Source organism: Sminthopsis crassicaudata, chromosome 5 (assembly GCF_048593235.1).
Source record: "Sminthopsis crassicaudata isolate SCR6 chromosome 5, ASM4859323v1, whole genome shotgun sequence".
Classification (NCBI taxonomy): domain Eukaryota; kingdom Metazoa; phylum Chordata; class Mammalia; order Dasyuromorphia; family Dasyuridae; genus Sminthopsis; species Sminthopsis crassicaudata.
The window spans coordinates 115,139,883-115,167,104 of record NC_133621.1 but is presented as its reverse complement, the minus strand read 5'-3'; the positions used below and the strand labels follow the sequence as shown (position 1 = coordinate 115,167,104).

At 37.9% G+C, this 27,222-nt stretch overlaps 1 protein-coding gene across 1 annotated transcript in view; it reads left to right on the top strand.

Annotated features, from left to right (window-relative positions):
• The window catches only part of SND1 (staphylococcal nuclease and tudor domain containing 1), a 462,540-nt gene that overhangs the window by 349,184 nt on the left and 86,134 nt on the right, over nt 1–27,222 (top strand). The window contains exon 16 of the mRNA XM_074268024.1: nt 3,418–3,527. Coding sequence (XP_074124125.1) covers nt 3,418–3,527 — 110 coding nt within the window. The remainder of the gene's footprint in view (nt 1–3,417; nt 3,528–27,222) is intronic.

Sequence of the window (27,222 nt, the reverse complement as noted above, 5' to 3'; positions counted from 1 at the left end):
AGCCTAGTTGACACCCTACTGACTTAAGAGCTCAGATTGGCATTGGGGAGAAGAAAGGCAAGGGCACTGCTTTCCCTTTAAGAGATCTCCCAGAGGCTATACAATTATATACAAGTAGCCATCTGCACTTATATTTAAGTAGTCAGATCTTGCTTGAGTAGCAGATGTCTTAGACCAGGCTTGTTTCTAATGAAGTTTGTTGAAATGAATTTTCATACAGATTCAGTGACTACCCTGAACCCCATTCTCTTTATTGTCAATTTAATTGTTTTTCAATATTCTCACTCAAATGCCAAGTGTAGCTGCTAAGGTTCTCCTGCATCCTGATTTCTTTTTGATGTTCAAGTGAAAGTGAAGGCTTGCAGAGACACCCAGATCCAACCAACCTCATGTCTTCAGGTAGTCCGATGGAAGAAAAATGTTTCTTCTGATTTCAACTATTCTAAGATCCATTGTCATACTACCTGGTACATAGCCCAGAACTGTGCCATACCACACTTGGCATCCCCTCTACTCATTGTACCACCACTTATTTCAGCACACTATTATGGAACTTTCTTCCTCTTTTTGACAGTGTATTTTATAAGAATCAAAAATCAATTAAATAGATGTTTCAAGAAATTATTTTTACTGTTACTTGTTACATTGTCTTTATTGAATTGCCTAGATCATTCTGATGGATTCTTTTGCTCTCACTTGGTTTGCAAACATGTATACATCAATATATTCTTTTGTTAGATACTGCTGTGAAAATCACAGATTGTTTTCTCTTTCACTGTATTAGTCTCTCCTTTCCTAGACTAATCTTAGGCACTGTCTCTGAGTGATTATTGCCTTTTAAATGACTTTTGTAGAAATAGACTCATTAGTAATCTATCTTTCTCTATCACTGGCCTAGGCCTTCCTTGTAATGATGCTGCTCAGATGAGCTGTTACGACACATCACTCTAGTTGGTATTTCAGTAGTCCCTGGACTCATGGCTTACATGATTGGACAGAGCATGTTCCCAGCTAAAGCCATCGCAAGTACTTTCCTCTTTTCTGATAGTTGCACTTATCACCTGGCACTTTTCTTGGAGAGGCACTGAGTCTGAGAAAGGACATTCTGCTGTCTCTTTCCTGTTCCTGAAAACTGGGGAGAGATATAATGGATTCCTTTTCCCTTGTGCTTTATGAACATGAAGATACGGAGTTGTCAGGGATATGGGTACTCATATTGGGGCATGCCCATCTTCTAGGAGTAGCTAAAATATGCCTAGAAAATACATTGTAATTTCGGGGAACAATAGCATCTACGATTGGGGAATCAAGAAGGCCTCATAGAGACTAACACTTCAGCTATGCTTTGGGGAAAGTTTGGACTTCTGAGAGACCACAGGAAAAAAGGAATGCAGGCCTTGATATTGGAAGGGATAGGTGGCAGGAACCCCTTGGCAAAGATACAGAAACAGGAATTGGCATTGCTTGCAAGACTTTGAAAGCCTTTAACCAAACAAAAGTTATTTCATCCTAAAGGCAATAATAGGGAGCCCCTGGAGCTTTTTGAGCAGAAGTCAGAACTTGCTTCAAGAATGTCATTTTGACATTTATGTGGAGAAGGGAGAAAACTTGAAACAGTAAGTCTGATTAGGAGGCTCTTAGTCACCCAGGTGATTATTGATGATGTCCTGCATTAGTGGCATAGAGATGCAAGTGAATAAAAGGGAATGACTGCTAGAAATGTTAGGGTGAGAAAATCCCCAGCACTTGACTGTTAGTCATTTCCCTGTGATTTAGGGGTGGCCCTATACGGCTACTTAAATGAAGATTAGTAACTCCCAAGTTTGTATCAGTGCAAATGAAGAAGTCAAAATTGGACCAGAGATACAAGAGAAAAATTCATCTTCCATCTCTGAATATGTCTTTCCCCTGCTAAGCAAGTCTTGCCTTGAAATGTTTTGTTTTAAGTATTCAGCCAAAGTAATTTCCATTTACCAGGTTAATCAGCAGGCCACACATTTCACACCCATTGTCCTCCACCTCTCCAGCAAAAAAGGAAGAAGTGCTTTTCTATTATATTTTCTGGAACCAATCTTGGGGCAATTTAATTATACCATTTTGTTTCTGTTTTGCTTCATTGTTCTTTCAGTTTATATTGCTGACAATTATATTTATTGTTTTCCTGATTCTACTCCTCTCTTTGTCAAACCATGTCTTTCTCTTCTCTGAAATCCCTATATTTGTCATTTCTTATGTAATTATGTGTCACAATTCAGATACCACAGTAGCCTTTCCCTAAGTGATATGCCATCTCCTGCAATTGACTCAACTTTCTTTTTGCCTAAAGTTCTGTCTTGGTTCAACTTTATTCCGAAGCTCTTAGAACAGACAGTTATACTACAGTGACAGTATTCATATTTTTCTCTTGTTTGCCTGACAATATTTGTAGACTAAAAGAATCAAGGGAACTGTTAATTAAATCACCAGGTATTTATTGAATACCTACTATAGATGGGATGCTACACTCAGTTCTTAAAGGATGGGGAACAAAAAAGGTCTTCATCCTCAGGGAGCTTGAATAAACAAAACATACACAAAAATGTATTGTGAAAAGTTTCCCATAAGTACTAAATGAGTGATAAAAATAGTCCAGCAATAATTGAAAGGACAAGAAGACTTTATGTAACTCCATGGAGGATTAGAATTTAAGATCCTCTGAAGGATGAATAATAGGGTTAATAGGGTTTGGATAAATCAAGAGAAAAAATAGGGCACTTCTGATTATGGCTTATTATGAACAAAGTCAGGGTGACAGGAATGTGCAAAATACATTCTACAATCATTTGGTTAGAGTATAAAAGAATAGTAGAAGTCAAGGTTGAAAAGGTAAATCATACTTAAAAGTGTTGATTGCCAGGCCAAAGAATAGACTTTAGACAAGGATAGAATAGCTGATGGTTTCTAAGCATGGAAGTGACATGATGAAAGCAGTGCTTGAGGAAGATTAGTCTGGCAACAAAGTACAGAAGAGATTGTAAGAGGCGTGTGAACTATTGAGTTAGTCTAGCTATAAGATAATAGAACTAGGGTGATATCTTGGGAATTGGAAAGAAAGCTCATGCTTAATATAAATTTTTTAAAGTGAAGAATCAGTTGGTAACACTTTGTGAGTGACTGGATAATTGAATAGAACCTAGGGGAGGGAGAAAATAGAGACATTTTTGAGAGCTCCTACAAATTATATCATCACTAACATAAAAGAAAATTAAAGAAGGAGAAACTGATTTGGGAGGGAAACCATATTACTTAATGTGGAGTCTAACTGTGGTTCATACAAAGGTATCTGTCATTGTAAAGGACAGAGTATCTACTGGGCACCATTCCTTAAGATTCTGTTGGGAAGTTTGTCCTCTTCTCACTGTGGTTTTCCTGCCTCAGGCATCGAATGTCCTCGTGGAGCCCGGAACCTCCCTGGATTGGTACAGGAGAGAGAGCCCTTCAGTGAGGAAGCAACACTCTTCACCAAGGAGTTGGTGCTGCAGCGAGAGGTAGGTGACTTCTGGCCAAGAAGCCAGTTCATAAGAAATATTCTTCTGCCAAGTTGTCCACAAGTGAGTCCAGTTCTGGAGGCCCATGACATTCACTGCCCAGATTTGCCATTCTCTGCTTGGAAATCAGGTCCCTTTTCACGGGAATATCTTTTAGTCTGCTTGCTTTGAGGTCTTTTTAAGATGTGTTCTGATCATTGTCAAGTTGAGAAGTCACAAAGCTGGGCTTTCTAAGTCCCCTGAAGGCACAGCCAAGATCTTAATGGTATAAACCAAGAACTCGGCAGCACTCTTTCTTGGCTTATTAGCTGAGCCCACCTGCCTCTAGCTGAATTTAGAAGCTTGACTAACCCTGTCAGGGTCCAATTTTCTTTGAACATTTATTTGTATCTTTGAGTAATTGCATTTTCTGTAGTGGGTTTTCTGACTTAATTTAATTGTATTTCTGTTTCTGCCTGTGAGACGGGTGCTCTCAGGCAGGAGTTAAATTCTCAAGCTGTGGGCACCTCCTTTATGTCTTCTTAAATCCTAGACAGCTGATCCCTCACCTTCCTAGGGCTATGTTGTTAGGCACTGGCCTTGCTAGCAATGCAGTAGATAAGAAGGTGGGGAACGGTGAACAGGGTGTTCAGAACCACCTTCTCTTTCATTTTCCTTTTAGTCAGCTTGATTAAGGAATCATCAACCCTTCATGCAATACCTCAGTTCTTCCTCTGGTTGTTAGCTTAAGTTATAATCCTAGGTATCCCTTTCAGAAAATTCTATAGTTGCTTATGATATATGTTTATAATAGAATAAAGATACTTAACTTTATTCTAGAGGTTTGCCTGTGCTTCTGGGAATAAAAATCTGAACTCCAACTCAAAATGAAATTGGTTTAAAAAAGAGATCATACAGCTTGTTATTTCATTATTGCTTTTGCATGTGAAAAGACTCTTGTCAGTAAAATAGAGATAAACTGCTGTAGGGCATTATATAATGTAAATACCAATTCTACCTGCTAAAACTCTCCACTTGACTTCCATTTTGAAATGAACCTACTAAGTCCCATAAGACTGGCCTCAGAGGCATGTTTATCTAGATCACCGGTTTAGGGAAACTAAAGCACTAAACCTGGAATCTTAGGTATTGTTGTAATTGTATGGATTGTTGTCTCTTGGAATATACCCAGTGCTTCTTCTTGGAAAAGTTGGTACATTTTGAATGTTGGAGCTGCTGTGAAATATTCCCTTTATTATTTGTCAGTAGCCATGGTTTTCGATTTTAACTGTTAACTGCAAACTGTTAGAGAATCACTTATTTGCTTCTTGTTTTAATTTTCCCAATTATCCACACAGTCAAATCATATATGAGTTCTTCAATGCCTTCAGAAAGTTACATATTAGGATTAATTTTACCTTGTAAAATGAAATCATCATGCTGCCATTCAAGATTCATATGCCTTCCTATATCATCATTAGGGACTTCAAGATAGATTTGTATTCATTGAGTATGTCCCTCTCCTAGGGAAGTGTTCGAAGAACTCCAATCTGTTAGGAAGTCATTTTTATTCTGAAAGAGCACAGATTCATTAGTAGGATGAAAGACTGCAGATTTTCCCCATGGCTACTTGAGGTCTTTAGCCAGAATACAACAGAATTGTCCTGTTGGGATATGTAGTAGAGATGAGCTGCTTATATGTCTGCAGAGGGCAGTCGGGTTATGGACTGGCCAGAGAAGAATTCACACAATTTTCCATGTATCATGGACAAAAGTAAAGAACTTGAGGTTGCAGGTGCTACAAAGTAGTACCAGAGGCTTTTTCCCTTTTTTCCTTCTATCTCTTACTGTGATTGGGGCCTACCAGTGAGACTAAATACCACACAAGATCAGGAGTAGGCTGTAAGGATATTGTGCCATATTTTGGAGAATAGTCCATTTAAAAGGAACTAACTGGGACCCTTTTCCTTTGTTTTTGCAACAACTGTCTTGATAAACCTGTCTGTTCCTTAAACTGATAATATTCCTTATCAAACTCACTGTGGCTGCTAAGTTTGAGAAAACTCAAAAGTTGATTTTTAGCTGCCTCCCTCACCCAACCCAAACCTAACCTCACCCCTGCACCTCCCAATGGGCAAACTCAGTCTTTTTGAGCCTAGTTGGGCATTTTAATGGGAGAGCCTTGGATCAATTTAACTATTTTAACTATTAAGCCTAAAAAATTTAAAGGGGAGGAGACAGGGCTCTAGATCTTAGGGAACAAACTGATGGAATTCACATCTAAGAGATTGTTATAATAAAGAACAGCTTGTATTCTTTCCAAAATAAAAAAAATTTTTCTGAGTAGTGTGTGGTGAGAAATTCATATTCTTTTGTAATTTCAAGTATCATGGCTGTAACTAAAGACTTATAGAAATTCCAGGACAAAGGAAAGAAGATGACCCAGCCTTCATTTAGATGTCCTGAATAATTTGTCACCTTGACTTTTCTGTCCCAGAAGTAAGGGAAAGGCTGATATTTGCCATGGGATGAATTCTGTAGACACTTTTTTTCCCCAGTCTCTAGATACATGCCAATTAAATTAATTGATGCTTCGATGCTGTCTGTATTTGTCTCCTTGCCCTGGAATGGTGCTTACCTTCAGATCTCTAGTGACGAGGCAAAGTAGCATCCTCTTGGCTTTGTTGCCTCTCCAAAAATCTTTCAACGTTGCTACCATTGTTCATAACACCATACTCTTATTGGATTGGCTGATAACTAGATGTTAGAAGATTCTGTTACCTTTGACTCAACTAAACTCTCTCCTTACTGGCCTGTCTCCTTCACTTTTTTTTTTTTTTTCCTGGTCACTATTTATGAACTTCCCAGAGCATTTTCAGGACCCTGATTTGTGACACCAAGTATCTCTGGGGGAAAAAATAAGGTGGACAAAGGATCCTAGTAGTCTTTAGAAGAAATAGTGGTAAGAGTTATAGATTGGGCCTGATTTCACTGGTATAGAGGACTCCCTGATGAGGAAACTTATCTCCTCTACAGCTTATAGTCTTAAAGAGTTTTCTGAAAGACTGAGAAGTTAGTGACTTGTCTATAATCACATAGGCAGTATGTGTGAAAAACAATCCTTGAACCCCTCTTCTTAGCTCTGAAGCCAACTTTCTGTTATATCTGTTTTCAAGATGGGGCTGGAATTATGTAATGTATATTGTCTGTGGAATGGGAATCCTCAGGGAAAGAATGACTGTAACCCAGCAATTGGCTGGGAATAGAAATGGACAGTCATTCTTTTCTATAGAATGCCACTTAAGACTACCCAAACTGGACTACCTGGCAATCTGTTCCTTAATAGGCACTCTTCTCTGTCATTCTAGTCTATTTAGTCAATTTGTTTGTAGTTTTTCTATTCCAAATCCTCTTGGAATATTCAATGTCACACACAGCCCTTTTTCTATTTGTTTGGGTTCAGGTTCCTTGCAGTCATCATTATAGTGAGAACTGTCATCTTCATTCCCCTGAAATATTTTTTACATCGCACAAGTTAACACTGAGTTTCTGATACTTCAATTCATTACTCAACCCTGCTTTCTACTTATACATTTCGGAGCTTTAAAGATTCTGTATTTGTTCATTTCTCTTTTTTAAATGTTTCCTTTCAGAAACCCCATCTTGGTAACCTTTTTTTCCTTCTTTATTGGTAGCCTGAAATTGCCATTCTGGAACAAGGTTTTATCTCATACTTTTTCAAATATCTTGAGGACCGGTGGTACTAAGTCAAGAAAAGTAATATTTTAGGTGTACACTAAAGGTATCTTAACCAAGATAAGTTTATTTGTAACTTCGATTCCAAGAATTAATAGTTTATTGAATGGAAGCCCTGATATACCAAATACCACTTAAACTTCCTGATGTGGAATACAGGAATAGAGAGGATTCTCTTTAAGCTTACCCCAGAGTATTTGGACTAGGAATTAGCTTATTGACTTCTTCAAATCCCTTGTCATCGACACATAACTAGCTACTCCTTTGGAGAATCACTGATATGATTATTGCTATGGTGTGACATGTGACATTGGTCCTATCCTCTTCTTTTCCCAGGCACAGAGTTACTACCTCCACTTAGTGTTTATCAAAGGTCTCAAAAAAATCTGATTTTAATTCCCAGGTGGAGATTTGTGTCAGTTAGTAGCATGTCTCTAGTACTGTATTGTAAATTGGAATAGAAATTTAAAAAATCAAAAAACTGGGTTTCCTCCCTCTACAGACTACATGGCCTCAGATTAAGTGATTTATGTCTACATCACTGTCCAATTAGTTTAGTGACCCTTCCCTTCCTCTTGGAGCCATTCTAGTGAACAGTATGGCAATAGTTTGTGAAATTTAGGGGCATCTTCTTGCTAGGCAGCTAACAAGTCAGCAACTATTTATTGACCATTTACCTTGTATGCAACATAGTGTTTAGTTTTAAAGCCTTAACTGCAAAGATAGTAGTTAAAGGACTAAGGGAGCAAGACTATGGTTTTTCCATTTACAGCTAGGGAGGTCCCTGTTTATAAATAACATACAGAACCTTCTTTATTGAAATCAAAGGCCACCCAGTCCTTTCTCCCAAATTCTAAGCACCTCAGGGTCTTCAGAAATCATTCTCTGCTACTTCATCGATAACAGTGGGTTCATGCTGTCTAGCCATAGCACACGATCAGTGCTGCTGCTCTGACCTATTTCCCTTCTTCCTGCTAGCATTGAAAAAGAAGTCACTCTGGGGAGCTGGGACTGCATGCTACAGCTGCCAATGCATCATTCTGCATACCCTTTCACGTCCACCACCTCCACTTCCTGCTTCTTGAAAACAAAAAACATATATAGGCATTATAAATTACTGAAGAAAATGAACTTTACGTTCTCAGGGAATGCAGAAACCAACAGTGGGAATTGATATGGGTTTAGGTTGGATAAAAAAATGAGAGAAGAAAGAAAAAAGGGAGGTTGAACTCTTCATATTAGACCCATCATCATTTTAAATATGTTATGGTAGTCTGAACAATTATAAATGAATCTGAATCTTTCTCTCCTCCCTTTGTCTATCTGCTTCTGCTCTCCCCTCACCAAAAGAAACTTGCAGCCTCAAGGATATTGTGAGGGCCTCTGTGCGGTCAAGGAGCAGAGGATTGGGAGCAAATTTCACCAACAGATCCAGACCATGAAGACTGCAGGAGAATCCACAAGGTTAAATATAGCTTACCTTATGGTTAAGGTGTAAAATATGTTGTGCTTCTTAAAGGAAGGAGTAAAGACATTGATTTTGGTATAACTGAGTAACACTTAACACTTATTGAACTAGAGGTATCTTTCTGAAAAATCATTCAGCCCTACCCAGTGATTTTCTTTTGTTATTTAATAGAATTACATTCACTTTCTCATTAAATTTCAAGGGCCACCTATTTCCTTCCCCATGTCAAAGGGCAATAACAAATTTGGGTAAGCTCGCCTCAAGAGTGCCCCCAAATAGTCATGTATTCGTCATATAATAGTCATATAACATATTCCTATTGCATCTATAACCTCCCCAGTTATATATTATAAACCACCATTGGCCCCCATGTTCCAGTAATTTGTTTGCAGTTTTAAAGACATTTTCCTTTGGGTAGATGTGTATAAAGAAGTCACCTTATAAATTAATTAAAATTTTAGAATTGGAAGAGATTTTATAGTTCATGTGGTCCATTCCCTTACTACCTGAAGAATATAAACTCCTAAATAAGTAGTCCAGTTTCCACTTAAACACCCTCAATTACTACCCTCCTGTGACCATTCATTATCTTCAAGAGCTTTCTATGCTCCAAATCTTAGGAAGTTCTTCCATTATAACAAGTTGAGGTCTTTATTTCCTATAATATTTAGTCATTGATCTTCTCTGCCCACTGGAGGTAATCAGTGTAAATCTAGTTACCCTTTCATCTGAGTGCTTCAAATATTGGAAGATAATAGCTATGTTCACACTAAGTCTTTTCTCCCAGATGATGGTCCTTCCTCCATTCTTATGGCACTTCTTCATGACAAGGGATGCTTTATCCACAAAGATAGTTTCTCTTTTAAACAACTTTTAATCTCTTCTCAGAGTCCTCTTTTTCTGGGCAAGAAAAGGAACTGGACCGGGGCAATGGAAACTGATTTTAAATCAGAGCAAATCTCTAGAACTAATTGACAGTATTATCTGTTACTATAGCTTCTTCGTTTTAAAAGTGATTTGGATACTGTATCCTTACTTTACCTGTTAAGATTAAGGGAGTTGGGATTCTTTTTTAACTCTTTACTTTGGGGGGTTGGGATAAGGGTGGAGGAAAGTAAGAGGAGAGAGTGGTTAGGTTGAAATCATTTACCAAATCTCTTCTATAGCCCATTCATCTTGTAATGACATTAAATCATAGCAGTTACTCAGAGTTTCAAGTCACACTTTAATTTCCAACCAAAAGAAGATTCAGATTTAGCCGATTAGTCAAAACCAAATGGTATTACAATGAAAATAATACTAACTTTCAGAGAGATTGAATAAAAGGAAAAAATGTGATGTTTTCTTTTTAAGCTATATTCTGCTTCCTCTTGGTAGTTTCTGCTATCTCCAAGTAATCATCAGATCTTAGATTTATGATGACTTCCAAACAATCTCAAGTATCCTAGCTCCAATGGGATTCCACTTTTGAAAACTACAGCCAGAGCTCAGTTGTCTGTTTTCCCCTCTGGTTTTCATAGGCAATGGAGCATAAAATTGCATACATTTTTTTGAAATATCTGCTGAGACTAATTTTTCATTGGTTTGGACATACTCCTGTTAACCTGTAATTATGTCATGCAATCAAACTGGCATTGGATTGACAAGCCCCACTGCTTTCAGGGGTTAATGTGCCACTTTAGGCCTGGGAAGATGGCTTAGTGGGTCATAGGTTTGTCCTCTTGGGTGCTTCTTCCATGAGAAAAGAAACCTTTTTCAGCAGAAACATCCTGTTCTTACCTATGGAAGCTGCTGTTTCAAACTTGCCACGCCTCTCCTCCTTGATGCTTTTCTATCGAATCAGTAACTCCAATTTTTTCCAAAACAAATACAATGTTTATGACAGATTTATCTGTTCCAACTATTCCAACTGCACTTAAGCTTTCTTATGTCTTATCTTTACCTCTGAAAATCAGTCTCTATGCTATATACAAAATATTAAAACACCAAGACATTTTAAACCAACAACTCCACTGGTTTGCACTAGAATGGCCTGGAGAGCTTAGCCTGAATTCTATCTAAATTAAGAGCATGAGGAGAAGATTCCTTTCATGATATTTTCATCAGAAAATCTAATTAATAGATCATCCACTATATTTTCAATCCAAAACAAGCCATGAAAATTATTCAGATTTTTTCAAACGAGTCAGGAAAACCTGTGTTACTCATGGTATTTGACAGCAACATTTTATTTTATGTAAGTGTATATTCATTGTGCAACATCTTCAGAGGAAGGCAATTACTTAGAGATCCATAACCTGTCTTATTGTGATGCATGTATGTCTCAGAACAAATGAAAAAAAAGCTTCTCCTAACAATAAGCAGCTAAGAAAAGACTTCTTGAGACCTTCACAGAATGGACTGGAGTAGAGTTAGCAGAGTTGAATGTCATTTTTTTTTTCACATATATACTCTAGCTATTGATTCTGTTTTATCTTTCCTCTTTGATCATCTATTTTTTTTTAATCTTTCTTTAGTTGTATTAAGCTTTTCCAAATGAAAAGGAATTTAATTCTCAATATTACCTAGAACTAATATGTTAATAACTTCATTTTTTGGTTGGAATTTTATTTCTTCCACAGAAGAAAAGAAAAATTTGAAGAATGTTTCCTATCATATTGATATCATCTTAGAGGCAAGCCATGGTTATCTTCACAATGAACTTTTCCTAAATCATCATATTTATTCCCAAAGCTAAAATGGCTAATTAACTATTCCTTGAGTGTGACATCAAAAAAAAAAAAAAAATCCTAATCCTGAAGAGGTCAGAGTAATGCCATCCTGAAGGCTATCCATAGTAGTTTTGATATTTTTCGTTCCTAACCAGGATTTATATGTTAACTAGTATAGCTAGTGTTAACTAGTAGTTGATATTGCATTCTCACATACGTCTAGTCTTTATGACCTTTTATAGAATTACTCTGCTTTTCCAATTCTTACTGCCTCACTCTATCAGCTAGCCTCTCTTAATGAGTCCCTTCTCTGTACATCAGCATTTTTTTCCCCAGTTTTGTGTGACAATTATTTTTTAACCCAAATCTTGTTAAACATCAGATGGATTATTTGAAAATACTGGTTAAAAATTAGGAAAATGTGTGAATTTATATGAGCTCTGCTCTATCTAATTAAAACTAACATCTCTGTTTTGGTGAGTGAGATCTCCACTGACAACACAGACATGAGTCTGTTCTGGATGGCAGACTGACCTTAATGCTACCATCTGCTTTCTCTCCCATTGTATCAGTCACCAAGAACCTAAGGAGGAGAAAGAACCTGTCTGTTGCAGAATTGGTCAGGCTATATTAGTGAACTTCTCCTATTTCTTTCCATTAATGACAGTTTCTGGTCAGCTAAACTTAAAAGAAGTTTGAAAAAATAAATGACTGGTGATTTGTTACAAATGTTCTACATTTCTGGTATATGAAAGTTCTGTTATTCCGGTGTAATATTCTTGATGTGAAAATGGTTTCATTACACTAAAGATTAACTGTAAAGGAAGTTTTGGGGGCAGAGGTACCAAACAACCCACAACACTTCCAAGTACAACCCAAACTAGATTAAAATGTAATTGAGAAATATTTAACAATCAAAAAAGAATATATAAGTAACCCTATCTTCTATCTACATTAGCAGTATCTCCTCAGAAGTCTCTGATGCATTTATAGAATGCTAGACTATTAATTGTTATTTTATTATTTAATTCTAAAATTACAACTTAAAATTTTTACAGCAATATAATCACTTTATATGAGGAAATGCAACAAATAATCCATTACTGCTAAATGAGCATAGATTTTTGGCCTGCTTTCCTCCTATCTTTTAGAATGAAGCCATTTCAAAATTGTGTTCTTTCTTATAGGAAGGGTCCAGGAGTTAGTTGTATCTTATCCCATAGTACTCTTTCTTATTAAGGGGATGTGGGAAGTTTTCAGTAGTGGTGATTCTGTTTTGTTTTGTTTTCTTATTTTTGCTATCTTAGATCATGTTATAGTTCTGTTAGTTCTTAATCCTTCCATCAGCTTACATGGCTGCAGACTTAGCCATTTCCAAAATGCCCAGGGTGCACTTAGCAACTTCCTCTTACTAATCAGCATTTCCACTATGGATGGATCAGCAGATTTGGAACTTGTCTTTTGCTAAATATCCTGGCCCTTCAGGTACTTTAATAGAGATGCAGAAAACAGAATAGCAGTGTCAAAATGATTTCAGAATTAAAATTCTGTATGAGACTCCTATAGTCATTTTCACAGTCTGTGATTACTTCCAGTTTATGCTGTCTGTAGCTTGTTTGTACATGTTTACATGTTGTCTCCCTCATTAGGATGTTAGCATCTTGAGAACAGGGACTATCTTTTGCTTTTCTTTTATCCTCAGCACTGAACACTGTGCCTACCTCATAGCACTTAGTAGACCCTGAATAAATGTTTATTGATTGATTGACACTCCTCCCTTGCAGGAGTGAATTGAATAGGTTCCAGTTTATTGGAAACAGAGGAAGTGGGATTCCCAAATAGGTCCTAAGTGTTCTTCCAGCAAGGGAAAAGCAAAGCTAGATGGCAAATTGCCAGCAGCTGAGCACATAACTGTATGCTTTTATGATTTGGAAGAAGTTCTGTGTTTAAGCTGCTTTCCCTTTATCAACATCCCAAACATAATTCAGGGAATGTTTCCAGTATTTTCTGGTAGGAATTGCTTCCAATGGGCTACTTGGAGCCAACAGAACTGTCCTTTTTCCCTTGGGACCTAAGAATAAGAGTATCCTTATTCCCTTCTTGGGCTGGGTACCAATGAGGTAATTAATTCCCTTTGTCTACATAATTTATTTGTTTGTTTGTTTGTTTGTTTGTTTGTTTGTTTTGTTTTGATTAGGCTGGGGTGAAATGACTTGCCCAGGGTCACACAGCTAGGAAATGTTAAGTGTCTGAGACCAAATTAGAACTCCTTTGGTCCTCCTGAATTCTAGGCCTGTGCTCTATCCACTGCGCCACCTAGCTACCCCCTGTCTACATAGTTTAAAAAAAAAAACAAAAAAAACCAAAAACTGTCTTTCACATTCTTCTTTATTCCTGACTCTGTCCCTGACCAGCACAGTGACTTTAGCTTCTCTTGACAGAATTAGTTATGAAATAGGCCACCCGGATATTCAGAAGACTAAACTGAAGTTGAACCATACTACTCATAATGAATGCCTCTTTTCTGCTTCTCTTTCTGTTTTACTTGCCTATTGAGACCCTAAATATCCTTTGTCTTACTCTGAATAGAAAGTACATCAGCCACTTGAGTAACCTGATCACAGTACTAATCAATACAGAAGATTGGCCTGTTCTGTTTCTGACCTGAACTTATCTCCCCTCCTTAAAGAGCCATGTTTTTTACCCTTATCTTGGGGGGAGGGGACACTTAACATATTACATCAGATTTCGGGCAAATATCCAACTTAAGTTGATTGCACCTCTGGAACTCCAAAGCAATCCTTTGGCCCCAGCCTTCTTGGTAGCAAAAATAACAGGTCTGGGCCACCACACCTGGCACTAACTCAGATGCCATCTTATTCAAGAAGTCTTCTAAATGCCTCCTCTCCAACTCTATAGTGACTTTAGACTCACATGGTGCTTTGCTTTTGCACCTCAGATTCCCAACATATTAATTTTCTGTGTATTTTTCTATGTGTCATGCTCCACTACTAGATCATAAGCTTGATGAAAGCAGGAATCATGTCTGACCTCACCAAACATTCTGTATTCTGTGCACAGAAGATTCTTAATAAATGTTTGTTGAATTAAATTTGAATATAGTAAGGCACCCAAATTTTTCAAGTACCTTCACAGAGAGCTAGTTTTTTCACTTTTAGAACCATTGGCTAGTATATTGTACTCTCTCTCTTTTTTTTTTCTCTTCTTCCAAATCACTAGGCCTTTTAACCAAGGACCTACCAGAGATTCTTATCACAACAATCTCAAAGAGTAATATTATATAACAACTTGGGTGATTAAAATCAAGTATAGGCTTCAGGTGAATGAAAATATATGCTGGTATTTGTTAAGGCTAAGCATTAGGTAAGAAAATAAACACTGTTCAGTTCAAAAAACTTTTATTAGGCACCTACATATACCAAGTGGTGTTCCTAGGCCATGGTGGAAGGAAAAGACAAAAATAAATTCTTTAGGAAGGTCTTGAATTAGAGATCATATGCCACCATCAAAGGGGGAAATCTAGGAATCCAAAAAGGATTCCTTTAAAAAAAACACCTTTAAAACATGACGTAGAGGCAAGAAAGCCTCCCAAAAAGTACTCCATGGGAGTATCACTTATAGCTGCTTCCTTGGTCAGATTATTTTGAAGTGGAAGCTGAAAGTTAAGAGGGCAGGCAAGTCTGCTGATATAGAGCCCCTGCTATGGCTCCTTAATACCTATAGACACCCTGAAAAGCTTATGACTCCTGTATCTCTCTTCCAGAGGAAGACAACTTCTGATATTCTGAACTTGCCCCTACCAAAATATGAAAACTAGGAGAGCTTGTATTCTTCATGCCTTTCTTTGCTTTTTGAAAAGCTTATTTACCCTTCCAACTCCCTTTCTCCAACTAAACTAATTGTAAACATAAATGTATTTGCTATATGTAAAGTCTGATAGCATGCCATCACTTCCTGTCCAATTTAATGCAGATAGATTTCAAGTGACTATATTATTTACAGAAAGAAACATTGGACCAATATCATTTTCCTTGGGAGTTGAGACTTTTCATCATAGTCATTTACAGCATCATCAAGATGTGTTGTGCATTCTCTCTCATATTCATACAAACACACACACACACACACACACACACACACACTCAGAGCAGGAAGAACTCCAGGGAAATACTCTATCAAAGTACTAACTTTTTTCATCTATCCTTTCTCTTAAATTCTTTTCTTCCTTCCCTTGTGTTTTTATAATTTGTATAGTGTTAAGAGCAATTAAACAGATCAATAACATTTCACCTTTTTCTCTTATTGATTAAAGTGACAGTACCAAAAAGGGTAGGCAGTACCAATCCATTTATCATAAAATATACAGCTTCAATCAAGCCAACAGTGACCTTTCCCACTGGCAGTTGTGTTACTCACATGCAGAAAGGGTCCTCTCCATTCTAAGGTACTATACTTAGAACGAGAAGAATCTTGTGCTGAGGCTGCTAGAACCAAAGTTAGTTGCAGGTAAAGGGGGGTGCTAGTTCAAAAAGTGATTACTCTGTGGTTTAGATATTTTCACATTAGTTTAAGAGTTCAGTATATAAGGTAAACTGAGTTATTGGGAAGAAGCTAATGTTGACACAACATGGGTTATAATGAATGTTTATTACCATTTGCTTCTGCAGTCCTACAGTTCTCTAGATAGAAGTGAACTTTTTCTCTTTACCCATATTTTTCTAAGATAGAAATTTATATTTGTGACAGGAAGTATTTATGATCCTTATGAACTATTTGAATAGATAAGTATTTTCTTTCATCTATCTTGGGTTTGAGGTCTTGCCAGAAGACATGGAGAATTTGAGATCCCTAAGTCTGACCTTGTGGAGACCCTTATGTTGTCCAAGATCTTGACAGAATTAACAGAGGAATTTGTATTATCCAGAGAAAGAGTAAGGGGAGGGAATTCCTATGTCTCATCTGATGTACATACGTCCTCGCTTCCTTCACCAAAACCCATGATAACGAAAAGATTCCTGGGGTATGAAATTCCAATTCCAAGTTCTCTTTAAAATTCTATTCTTCTTCCCACACAGTTTCATAACACATCTGTACTTCACTGTTACATTAAGTACTACACATCCATCATATCCTCCTGTGACCACCCAATGAGTCTTTCTTGGAGACTTCCAATAGTGAATATTATCCAAAAATTTAAGTTCATTTCAACCAAGCTCAGGTTGTTGTTCTTATTGTTATTGTTTTCTTAAACATAAATATATAAATGACCCCTATCATGCTCAACCAGGTCATTGCACCCTTCCTTATCTTTTTTAGATGTTAAATCTTATTGTTGGGTAGCATGATGGCCCAACTCCCAGAAATGATTAACTGCCTTGAACCTTGAGAATGGAACTACTTTCACCTTCTCTTTTCACCCACATGGGAGTCACTTAAGATGACAAAGTAAATAAGGGATACTGGGGGTTAGTACACTGATTTTCATTGGCGTGATTAAGATACTGGTCCTAGGATATATATCCAGGATATAAACATATATGGGATTTTGTTTTTAGCAACATTACTATAACCACTTTCTATTTGTTGGGTCACTACTAGGCTTGAAACACTGCTTCTTGTGCTCCTTTTTACCCCAGCAGGAAAATTCCATGCTGCAAGCTGGACCCCATCTGAAAAACTGAAGCATCTATGTCAGGTAGCTCTGGAGCCTGTGGATACCAGTTCTGATGAAAGCAGTTAGCTTTCCCTGAAGCCAGTTAATTACATGTGCAGCTACCAGCAGGCAGTTGCTCTTTGCATAGGAATCATTAATAAACTGTTATGTCCAGATAGGTAGGGTTAAGAGAGAGTCTGGCAGCTCTGGCAAAACCTTAGCTTTGTTGAACATTCTTTATTCCTCTCTTCTCTAAGTCTGTATTCATACAAAGGAAGCGGAAAGTAAGAGATTGGAGAAGATACCTTTTCAATATTCTCCTCCTGAAGTGGAACTATTCCCCACTATCCCTGAAATAGGATAGGATCTTCTTACAAACATCATCTTGGCAGGCAGGGTATAAGAGGGTTCTCAGCTTGCTGTGGGTGGAAAATGTTGGTGGTTTTGCTCCTAATATTTACAGCAAACTGCAAACAGGGCCCAGGCTGCAGAGAAGGTAACTAGTACAACAGATGGCAAATAGTCCCCTTCCCACTGCAGTAGCCAAAGAATGAGACCATCTTCCTTCATCCAAAGAGGTCCAAGTCCCGCTATATCCGAATGCAAATTTCCATTTGTAATGGCTTCTGATTCTTCATTTTTAGCAGAGATATTATCAAAGGTTATAAAACATTGAATTTGGTTTAAGGTGAGAATAATAATTAATTTGAAAATTTACTCCAATTAGAAATGTCCTCCTTTTACAAGCTATAAAAATAATTATTTTTCTTTGTGAGTGGCAGTGCAAGGCTTAAATTTTTCTTTAATGTGAATAGAAAAAATTCATTCTTCCTAGATTTCAGTATATCACACTTACATTATAGATCATAAAATTTTTGACCTACAAGAACCTTTGATCAAGGCTCAATAAATCTGGGGTAAGATATATAGTATTTGGGGGGTATCTTAACTAAAACAGTTGAAGCATTCACTTAGCTCTTCTTATTTTTTTTCTTGTTTAATTATAATCATAGCTTGTAAAGAAGTAGTATATAGCTCCAGGAAGCACTAAGAGTTTTTTTGCAGACAACAATAAGTATTTAATTTGAGGCTTCTCGCACTTGGCCCCTACCATTGATAGATACCTCAGTGAGGTTTATCCTCTCTCTGCAAACTTACCTGAAGAATATGGAGGAAAGCTAGACACTGCTTTCTGCCTGCCCTGTAAATGTACCAAAAATTGTCTTGACCAACTGTACTTGGCATTTTTTCTGTGCCTTTCCAAAACATCTCTTCAAAATCTTTCTATTGACCCTATTTTGGGTTTCAACCTCAGATTGAGAACTAGTGCCTTATAGAAATATACAACCTTTCCCTTTATTTTGTTATTTCTTTCCTGGAAAGATAAAAAATTTCTATGGCTCCTCAATCTAAAGTTAATTTATGATCTCTATTTTAGCCTTTACCTAGGCCAACAATTGTTTTTACAGCTGAAGGTTTGTATTAGAGAAGTTACATAACATGCCTTTTCTTTTGGGGTCTCAGTAGAACTTGGAAATCGTGTCAGTTCTATAGATAGATGATAAACAACTGATATAAGCAGAGTGAGATTCAGTGTCGTTTAGACTAAAGATATAAACAAGAGGAAAAGATGAAGTTGGTAAGGGGTGAACATGAAGTGGGGAAAATGTTATGTAAAGGGGATTTCCCCTAGACAAAATTGCAAAGCCAGTTGGAAATAGGGACTGATGACAGGTCATAAAAGATAATTGCAGACATCTGGCATCGGGAATTGATATACCTAGAATTTTCCGGTGACTTTCTACAGGATTTTATTGTAGAAAAACCTCTTTTTCTTGCCAAAATTTAAAAACCAGAAATGCCCATAGGTAATGATCAGAGAATGCTGAACTGTTAATAGATTAGATTTTATTTTACTGAAAGTCACGTAAGAGTCTAGCTAGAATTACCCTACCTGGAAAGCAGTCTGTACATTCTAGACTAAGTGCTTTGCTCTGTACCTTGGAATAGCTTTCTAAGCATGTAAAGCAAAGGAGAATCCCCAAAGTTTCAGCTGCTGCCCTACTCTACCCTATCTCCCTTTTTTATCTTTCTACTGTGCCATGAGTTCAATTAGCCCCACATTAATGATATTGGGGTATATGTTGTCCTCTTGCCCATTAACAAATGCTAGTTAGCCATCTTGCTAGCTTTGATCTCTTTTTGTCTTCCTGAGGTATTTATCAAGTGGGGGAAGAACATATACAATTTCTGGCAACTTCATCTTATTAACTGACTTTTTCTTTCTTTGTTTTTTTCCCTTTCCAAAGCAAAGCTAAATGGAGCTATACGTGTACACAAGGATTATATTTAGCCTTGATGGTGTGGCTGAGTGGGAAAGGCACATTTCTGGAGGTTTATCTGTTATCTAGTAAACACAGGGAGGTATGAGTACTTAATAATTTGATAGTAATAATAAACATTTTATATGGCACAATAACAGTCTTGATTCAGAGCATAATTTTCTTTGGGTTTTATTAATTGTGTTTGTGTATGTAAATAGTCCTTGGTAAGGGGCTTGGAATACCACACAAAGTTTAACTGCATTAAACATCAATTAAAACATAAACTGGAAGCTTAATAAAATATGCAAAAATCAGACTAGCTATGATCACAAAAAATGAAGAAAAATAGGGTAGTAAGGGAGGTTGAGGCTGAACTGAGCTATTTTTGAGATCTCGCTGACTTATTATGGGTCCTCCGAGCTGTGTATGGTAGCACTCTCAATGCTCCTGTGTTCAAATCATAAGGGTCTCTGAAGTTTCTCATCATAGCCAAAAAGATTAAAATAGGATCAGCTTAGACAAAAGCGAATTTCTTCCTCCCCTTTAAGTTTGGGTACCATGTAGATGGGGATCTTTTGATTTAGATTTGCCAAATGGTACTTCCTTTGTGTTCCTTTGTACACTTCTCCATTTCCCCCATTTTCACCAAATGGTAAGAAAAGCACAATAGTGCTAGGACTTAGGCCAGACCACTTGATTATACTCTTCTTTACCTTCTCCCCTTCTGACAGCCCAACCAAGATGTTTCCAATTCACCAGGAGCTGGGGGGTGGGGGGCCTGGGGAGGAGGACTTTGACTAAGTGTTGAACCTCTGATTAAAGCATCATCTAAAGGTAGAGTCATCCCTGTTCCCATGACACATATTACTCCAGTTGCTGGATCTGATTCTCCCCATCTTCTCTCCCTAACCTGTTGGAATTGTGGTAACTCTGATCAGCCAGGGAATAGTCCCTGAGCTTTCTTCCTTGCTTTAAGTTTCTCTGACCATAGAACATCTGAACTAAAACTGCTGTATGTAACCTTTTTCCGTGTGTCTGAAACCTTTGTCACCCTTCTTGGTTGTAGATGAGACCAGTTATTGAGGCAGTGTGATTAGTAAGTATAACCTTGGTCAAGTCTCATGAGCCATAAAATGAGAAGAGTGAACTAAAATACATCTATTAGGCAAGGGCTTCACTCCAGCTTTAACATTCTGTAATCTTGTCATATGTGAGAAAGAGTTTTTTCAGGCTTCTTTTAAGGAGTTTAAAAGGCATAGGGTTTTTTGTTTTGTTTTGTTTTGTTTTTTTATGGAAACATAACAGAGGGACAGTGTTAACAAGACAATGTGTATAGCCTTTTTTAGGGCTCCCTCCTTTAAAAAACAATATGCTTTTCAACACCTTAGAGAAAGTACCCACCATCCTGCCACTAAATCCCTCATTTAAAAAACAAAACCAAAAAGACCTGTGCTTTTCAATGCTTTTGCCCTTTCTGGAGTTTATTGATGCTACAGAAAGGCTATTGGCGTGCTCTAGTAGTCAGCTGTCATCACAAGTACTCCTGTGATATGTTAGTTCTACCCCAGAGATAGCTCTGTACTGTTGCAGGCCAAGATAATGAGTTTGCAAGTGAGTGAATGCTCAATCAGCAAATATTTGGAGGCACACACCTGTGGTGAGCGTTATATGATTGGGATCTTTACTCTCTCACCATGCATGTTATCCCTAAGCCCAACTGCACTCATCAATCTGAAGTACCAGTTCCAGTGGCCAGCCTTGGCCTCGATGAGCTGCCAACACTGAGCAGCTTAGAGGAGACCTGTAGCATTCTCGATTGAGGAGCCAGCATGCAAACGCCCGCAATATGTAGACTTTTATTGTTACTTTTTTTTTTTTTAATGAAATAAATAAATATGAATTTTGTATGCTCTTCAAGTAGTGCCCAGGGATGTCAGTGTGCCCCTCACCATAGGCCTGTGTAATTAGTCCTCCTCATGAAGTTTTAAACCAGATAGGTTAAACTGATGCTCAGTTTGCCAAGAATATTAGGACATGGAGACAGTCTGTCCAAGAGCAAAAGAAGCTAGAAATAGAGGCAAGGAGTAATGCATGACAAGGAGGCTGGGCACGGGGGTACTGATACCTGGGGCTTCTATGTGCAGCCTAGAATTTTTACATCCCCTTGCCTGAAGCACAGGGAGCCACCCTCACACAAAGCCTAGTTCATGCCTGATCCTTCCTGTTCTCCTCTGACTTGATTTCTAAGAGTACACAGCAGTGGCATTCTCACTTGTTGCCTCCCCCAAGCTTTTCATTACCTTTCTTTTCAATCTGTTCAATGGGATGTTCTCTATTTGAATTACAGCTGCCTTATCTGGGGTACAAGGCATCCAAAGGCTTTTTCCCATCTCCAGAAATAGAGCCTCTATCAGCAGGGAAAGTAAAGGGATGCATCTGCCTGCCACTTGATACATAAGACCAATTATCATTTTGCAAATGCTCTGTAAAATCTCCAGAAAAACATTATTTTCTACCTTTGGTCAAGTTCGTATAAGTATCTTGGACCTGTCGTGTCTGGGGGAAAAAAAGTGAACTGAATGATAAAATCAAGTCTGTATGTATTGGCCAAATTCAGAAAAACAAAGGACTAGAAAGTTACCTTGCCCTACCTTAACCATTTCCAGCCTACCTTTTATAGCCTTTTACTTTATAAACAGACATCTGTCATGTGACAAAACACCACGGGAAAGCTGTCATTTCTTTGAAATGTTTAGTGTTCTGCCAGATGGAACTGACTGCTCAGTGCCCAAAGCTAGGGAAGAAGAACCTTGTAACGTCCCCTCCTCTCAATTCATTTTCGTAGCTGTCTTCTCTGCCTCTGTTTACATTTATATTAGAACTTGTCTGTTTCCTTAATACCAGAGCATTGGCTTCATTTAGCAGATAAAGAACCAAATCCCACAGATTTCTGATTCCTAAACCAAAGTCTTCAAGTGAAAATGTTTGTTATCAAGGAAGCATAGCTGACCAAAGCCCTCCTTTGACCTCATCTTGGAAGAGAGCAGAAGGATGTTTGACTTTATTGAGAAAAAAAGTTTGTCTCCACTAGACTGCCTTTGATTCAGATCTCTGTACTTCTTTCTCTACCCACTTTATTAATGATGGAGATTCCTATGTCACTTTATTTTGTACATAGGACCTTCCCATTATTTTTATCGTGCCATCTAATCCCCATATAAATTAGACCAGTGTGTCTGTTGTGTAAAATCAAGTCAGATTACAAAGAAGGTGGCAAATGATCAGGGTCTCCTTTCTTTTTTTTTTAATTTTTTTTTTTTAACTAGGGAACAGGCCTTAAAACTCACTTTGGGCTATGCTGCTGGACCTTGAGTAGTAGGATATCGGTGCCCTTCAGTGATTATCATCAGAAAATATCGATTAGAATAATATTCCACTTACTCATGTCACCACAGATATTCATCAGTACCAATCTAACCAATATTTCCTTAGCTGTAGCAAGTGCTCAGGTAGAAGTGCCAACACCACGTCTAACCACAGAGGTGGATAATCTTAAACATCTTAATGTAAACAGTTTCTTCTTTGGGATTTGCAGGGTAGGCCAGACTAGACAAATGGGACAGATTTATGAGGAAGTTTTAAACCAGATAAGTTAAAAAATAAAATAAAAATTAACCTTTCTTCTTCCAGGCAGAACTTTACATGTCTCATAATGAAGCTAGTGATGACATCAATTCATTCCTGAAAACATAAGGAAATAGCCTGTGAATGTGAAGGCCTATCTCTTCAGCATAGAGTGAAAAACAGTGGGACCCAAAATACTTGGGCTCTCTTCCAGTCTTCCCCTTTTGGATAAAGTAGGCCAGCCCTTCAGTTTACTTTGGAACTAAGACGAACCTCTCTTATCCATGCTTTAAAGTAAAAACCAACCCAAATTACCAGGTTAAAGCTCTCTAGACCAATTAGTCTAGGTGTAGAATGCTGGTTAACTTCAAATTATGTAAAGCAATCCCTGCAGCAAACACAATTTCCAGCGTGCATCTGAGCTAAACTGCTTATGCAAATTATCTTAGATCCAGCCAGTTTACTTTCCTAGGAATTACTGGAAACTGAAAATAAAGCAGGTGAAAGAAAAAGCACCAGAAAGCTCAGCCCCTGATCCATCTACATCCCCAGTCCTTCTTGTCTCTTTAAAATGCACACTGCCTCTTTTCAAAGCCTTATAGCTTAGTTTTCCAGTTTGTACCGGTGTACAACACAGTATAACTTCCTGCCATTATAGAAAGGAGAATTTAGCTAGGGGTTTTTCCTTCTTCCTTTTTTACTCCATAAGAAAAACCAATCATATTGATTACCAAATGTGAGGAAAGTATCCTTTGTGAATGACAATGTATATGATATGTAGCAACTTCTAGAAAAAGGAGCCCAGAACCCACACCTCCTAAGTATCTGACTTTTTTTCTTTGTGCATGGCAGAGGGATAGAAAAGAAAGTAGACTTAGGGTTCCAATAGAGGAGATTGCATGAAGTAGAAGATCATAAGCTAAATGTCGCCTGCTCAGTCTAGAGAGCATCTTCACATTAGTCTTAATGCCAAAATTCAGAGATTGCCATGATCCATTATGACTTTGATGGCCAGAATCAAGAACCTGGCCTACCTCTGCCTTTCTCAGTCTGCACAGCCCTTTTCCATGATTCTCCATTGGAGTTCCCTTCCATTATCTGCCTGCCTCTCTACTTGCCTGAGCTGTTACATAATCACTTAGCCACAGATGACAGGATCTTTGGCCCCTGCGCTTTGGCAACAATCAGGTTTCTGTTGGACTGCCTGTTTTTGCTTTCCAAACCAAAAATTCCCAGGACTCAAAAGTGTTATTATTGAAGATGACTCATAGGAATGTCCTGCTTGAGGAGGGCTATGAGCTACTGTGAGGAAGTAACTCTATGTTCTCAAAAGACCAGAAATTCACCATAGGAAATAGCCAGCATGGCATTGGACATCACATGATAGAGGCTGTAGATTCACCCCCTTGGACTAGTTGAGAGAGCATTTCTAAAGGTGCCTCTGGGAGTAATCAAGAGGAGGGCAGAAGAGTTCTGCAAGGATCTTATTCCTATAACACCCAGATCACTGTTAAAGTGGTAAAGGCTCATTAGATGAGGGTAGTTCTGCTCTTTGCTCAGCACTCTGCTTTCACTGATTCAGGCTTGACCAAGAAGGGAGTTAGAGAAAACCTGCCCCCTCTACCTTTATTGGGAAGAGGTATTACAAAGTCAAAAGGTCTTCAGAAGTTAGTTCTCATGGGCTTGATTGATAAACTAGCCTTGGGCCTCAGATCTGTGGCTTGGAAAGCTGTACCAGGATAAAAGGTTCTGCAACTTTGTCTCTGTGCCCAAGTGAAAGTCTAAGCCTAATGTAAAATCTTCTGACTCTCCTGGTACCCATCACATATCCTATATTATTTCAGACACAGATAATGAGATGCTCTATCTTGTAACATATGGGGACAACAGGACATTCCAGGATTGTCTTTTATAAGTTGGAAGAGTAAGACTTGAAGGAATACACTGTTTTTTGGATATGAGTAGTCAGTATTTGTTTTGGCTGTTATTTTACACATTAGATTACTTTGAGTTTTGTGCTTTCTTGGCCCTACTGAATAGTCAAGTTCTGGATTCATTATGGCAATCACATAGAAGAAAGGATAGAGAGATGTCTTTACTTTAGCACTTTGGTATCTGTAAAAAGTTCTGTGTCCAGTGTAACAAAATGAATTTTAAAACAATAAAGCTTAGGTAATATAATACATGTTCTTTTAAGCCATCATATTGCCCACAAGGATCTTTATATATGGCTCTGTTTCTGTTTGAATCGATTACTGCTGCTCCAAAGACTTCTCTGACTCTGTCAAATGGAAAAACTTACTTGTACACTACTTTCTGCATTGTACTTCTAAAGTTCCAAAATTGTGTATAACGTAATGTCCAAACTCACCTGAGTAGACAACCCTAATCATCCATTAGATGGATTATCTTCCCTGTTAGGGAGTCTAAAAAAGGTTTACTTTTAAATGAAAATGAAGAAAGTCTCTGTGTCACATGAGGCCTCTCGTTGGATTATTGTTGATGATGACCTTTTGCAGGGGATTGGACAGCCCACTGGGTACAGTAGTGGGCATTGTCAGCTCGGGTCTTGAATGAGGAAAGGGACTTACTCTATTTACAGATGGAGCTGCGAGCCCATTTTTAGCCTTTGCTCAAGAGGGGCAACCCAAAACTGGGTAATTTCATTTCATTTACTCTTTTCCTCTCTAGCCATCCTCTTCTGAGTGAGAATAAGAGAGAAAAGATTTGGCAGAGGAACATACCTTTAATGCCTAGGCACTGCCAGAGTCAAACTCACAAACCACAAAGTTTTTCTATCCTTCACATAGCATTTGGCTGTGCTGCAAGCTCTCTGGCCAAGCTGTCTTCTAGCATATATGTCATAGGAGTTACTGAAAACAAGATAGCTACATCGCAGAAGTGCCACCTGATTTGTCAGGAGAAAGAGGGAAACATGAAAGGAACTTCTCCCAAACACTTACTGCCAGAACCTGACCAAGAGCTACAACCACATTAGTCTTTATCTTTTTTTCTCTGGAACTTAAATGACTTTGCTATTTCTTCCCCTAACCAATCTCTCTCCATGAACTTCCTACTGAGTTTACTATCCAGTTGCTGGAAACTACTAATTTTACTATCTAAAGTTGCTATCAGTTTCCCTGTCCCTGCCACTTAGTACTTTCATAGTCTGTTATCATTCTCAACTTCTTTAACCTAACTCGAATTATCTTTGAATCGATCAAAAAAATATCAAATGTCTACTACATGCCACGTACTGTGTTGAACACTGGGAATACAAAAAAAGTAAAAATAATCACAGAATCCCTACCTTCAGGGAGCTCACATGCTAATGGAAAGGACAATATGGAGAAAAAAAATTTGTGAAATACGGTCTTTTGAAGCTCTTTCAGTGACTACCTTGAATTTTATTTCCTTCCTTCCTTGTTTACCCCCAAGAAGTCTACTCCTCATTCTGATGACCTCTGATCTGACTCTCCATGCTTTTTGAACCATAGACCAATCATATAAAATCACAGCCCTCCAATTCTGTGTGACATCAATAGTACTTCTTTTAAAAAAGCATTTTTAGTGTCATACTCATCTAAACCAGCACCAGTGGAAGTATAAACTAGTGTTCATGAGAGCAGAGCACAATCCACTATCTTAATGAATTAAAAACTCATTTGTTTGCATTTCTCCCCATTCCTACTTCTCTTTATTCTTTAGCTCCCCTTCTCAGTTTTAAAAGTGAGAAGAAAGGTGGCTCTACCAATTCCAGGATGGTAAATTTCTGCCAAATTAACTTGTTTAAAAAAGGAGTCTTGGCTGCAAGTGGCCACTCTTATGGAATGTTCCTTTCAGCACTACTTGAAATCTTTATGAAAAGAACAATTTCTAATTAAATGTGTGTTAAAAGAATATATATAGCAAGATAGATAGATAGATAGATAGATAGCCAAAGCCACTATTTTCCCTCTGGGAGATTTATTAATATATGGTAGGAAAGAAAATACATTTCATTTTAAAATTTTGAGTGCTGCTTTGCAAGCTCACAATTGAATCCTTGTATTGATCCTGTTTGGGCAGACTAACTCCGTCTGAGTCTTCTAAGGTTATCCATTCCACATCAACCATTTTTACCCAACTGCTTATGTTGACAGCACCTCAGGAAAGGTAA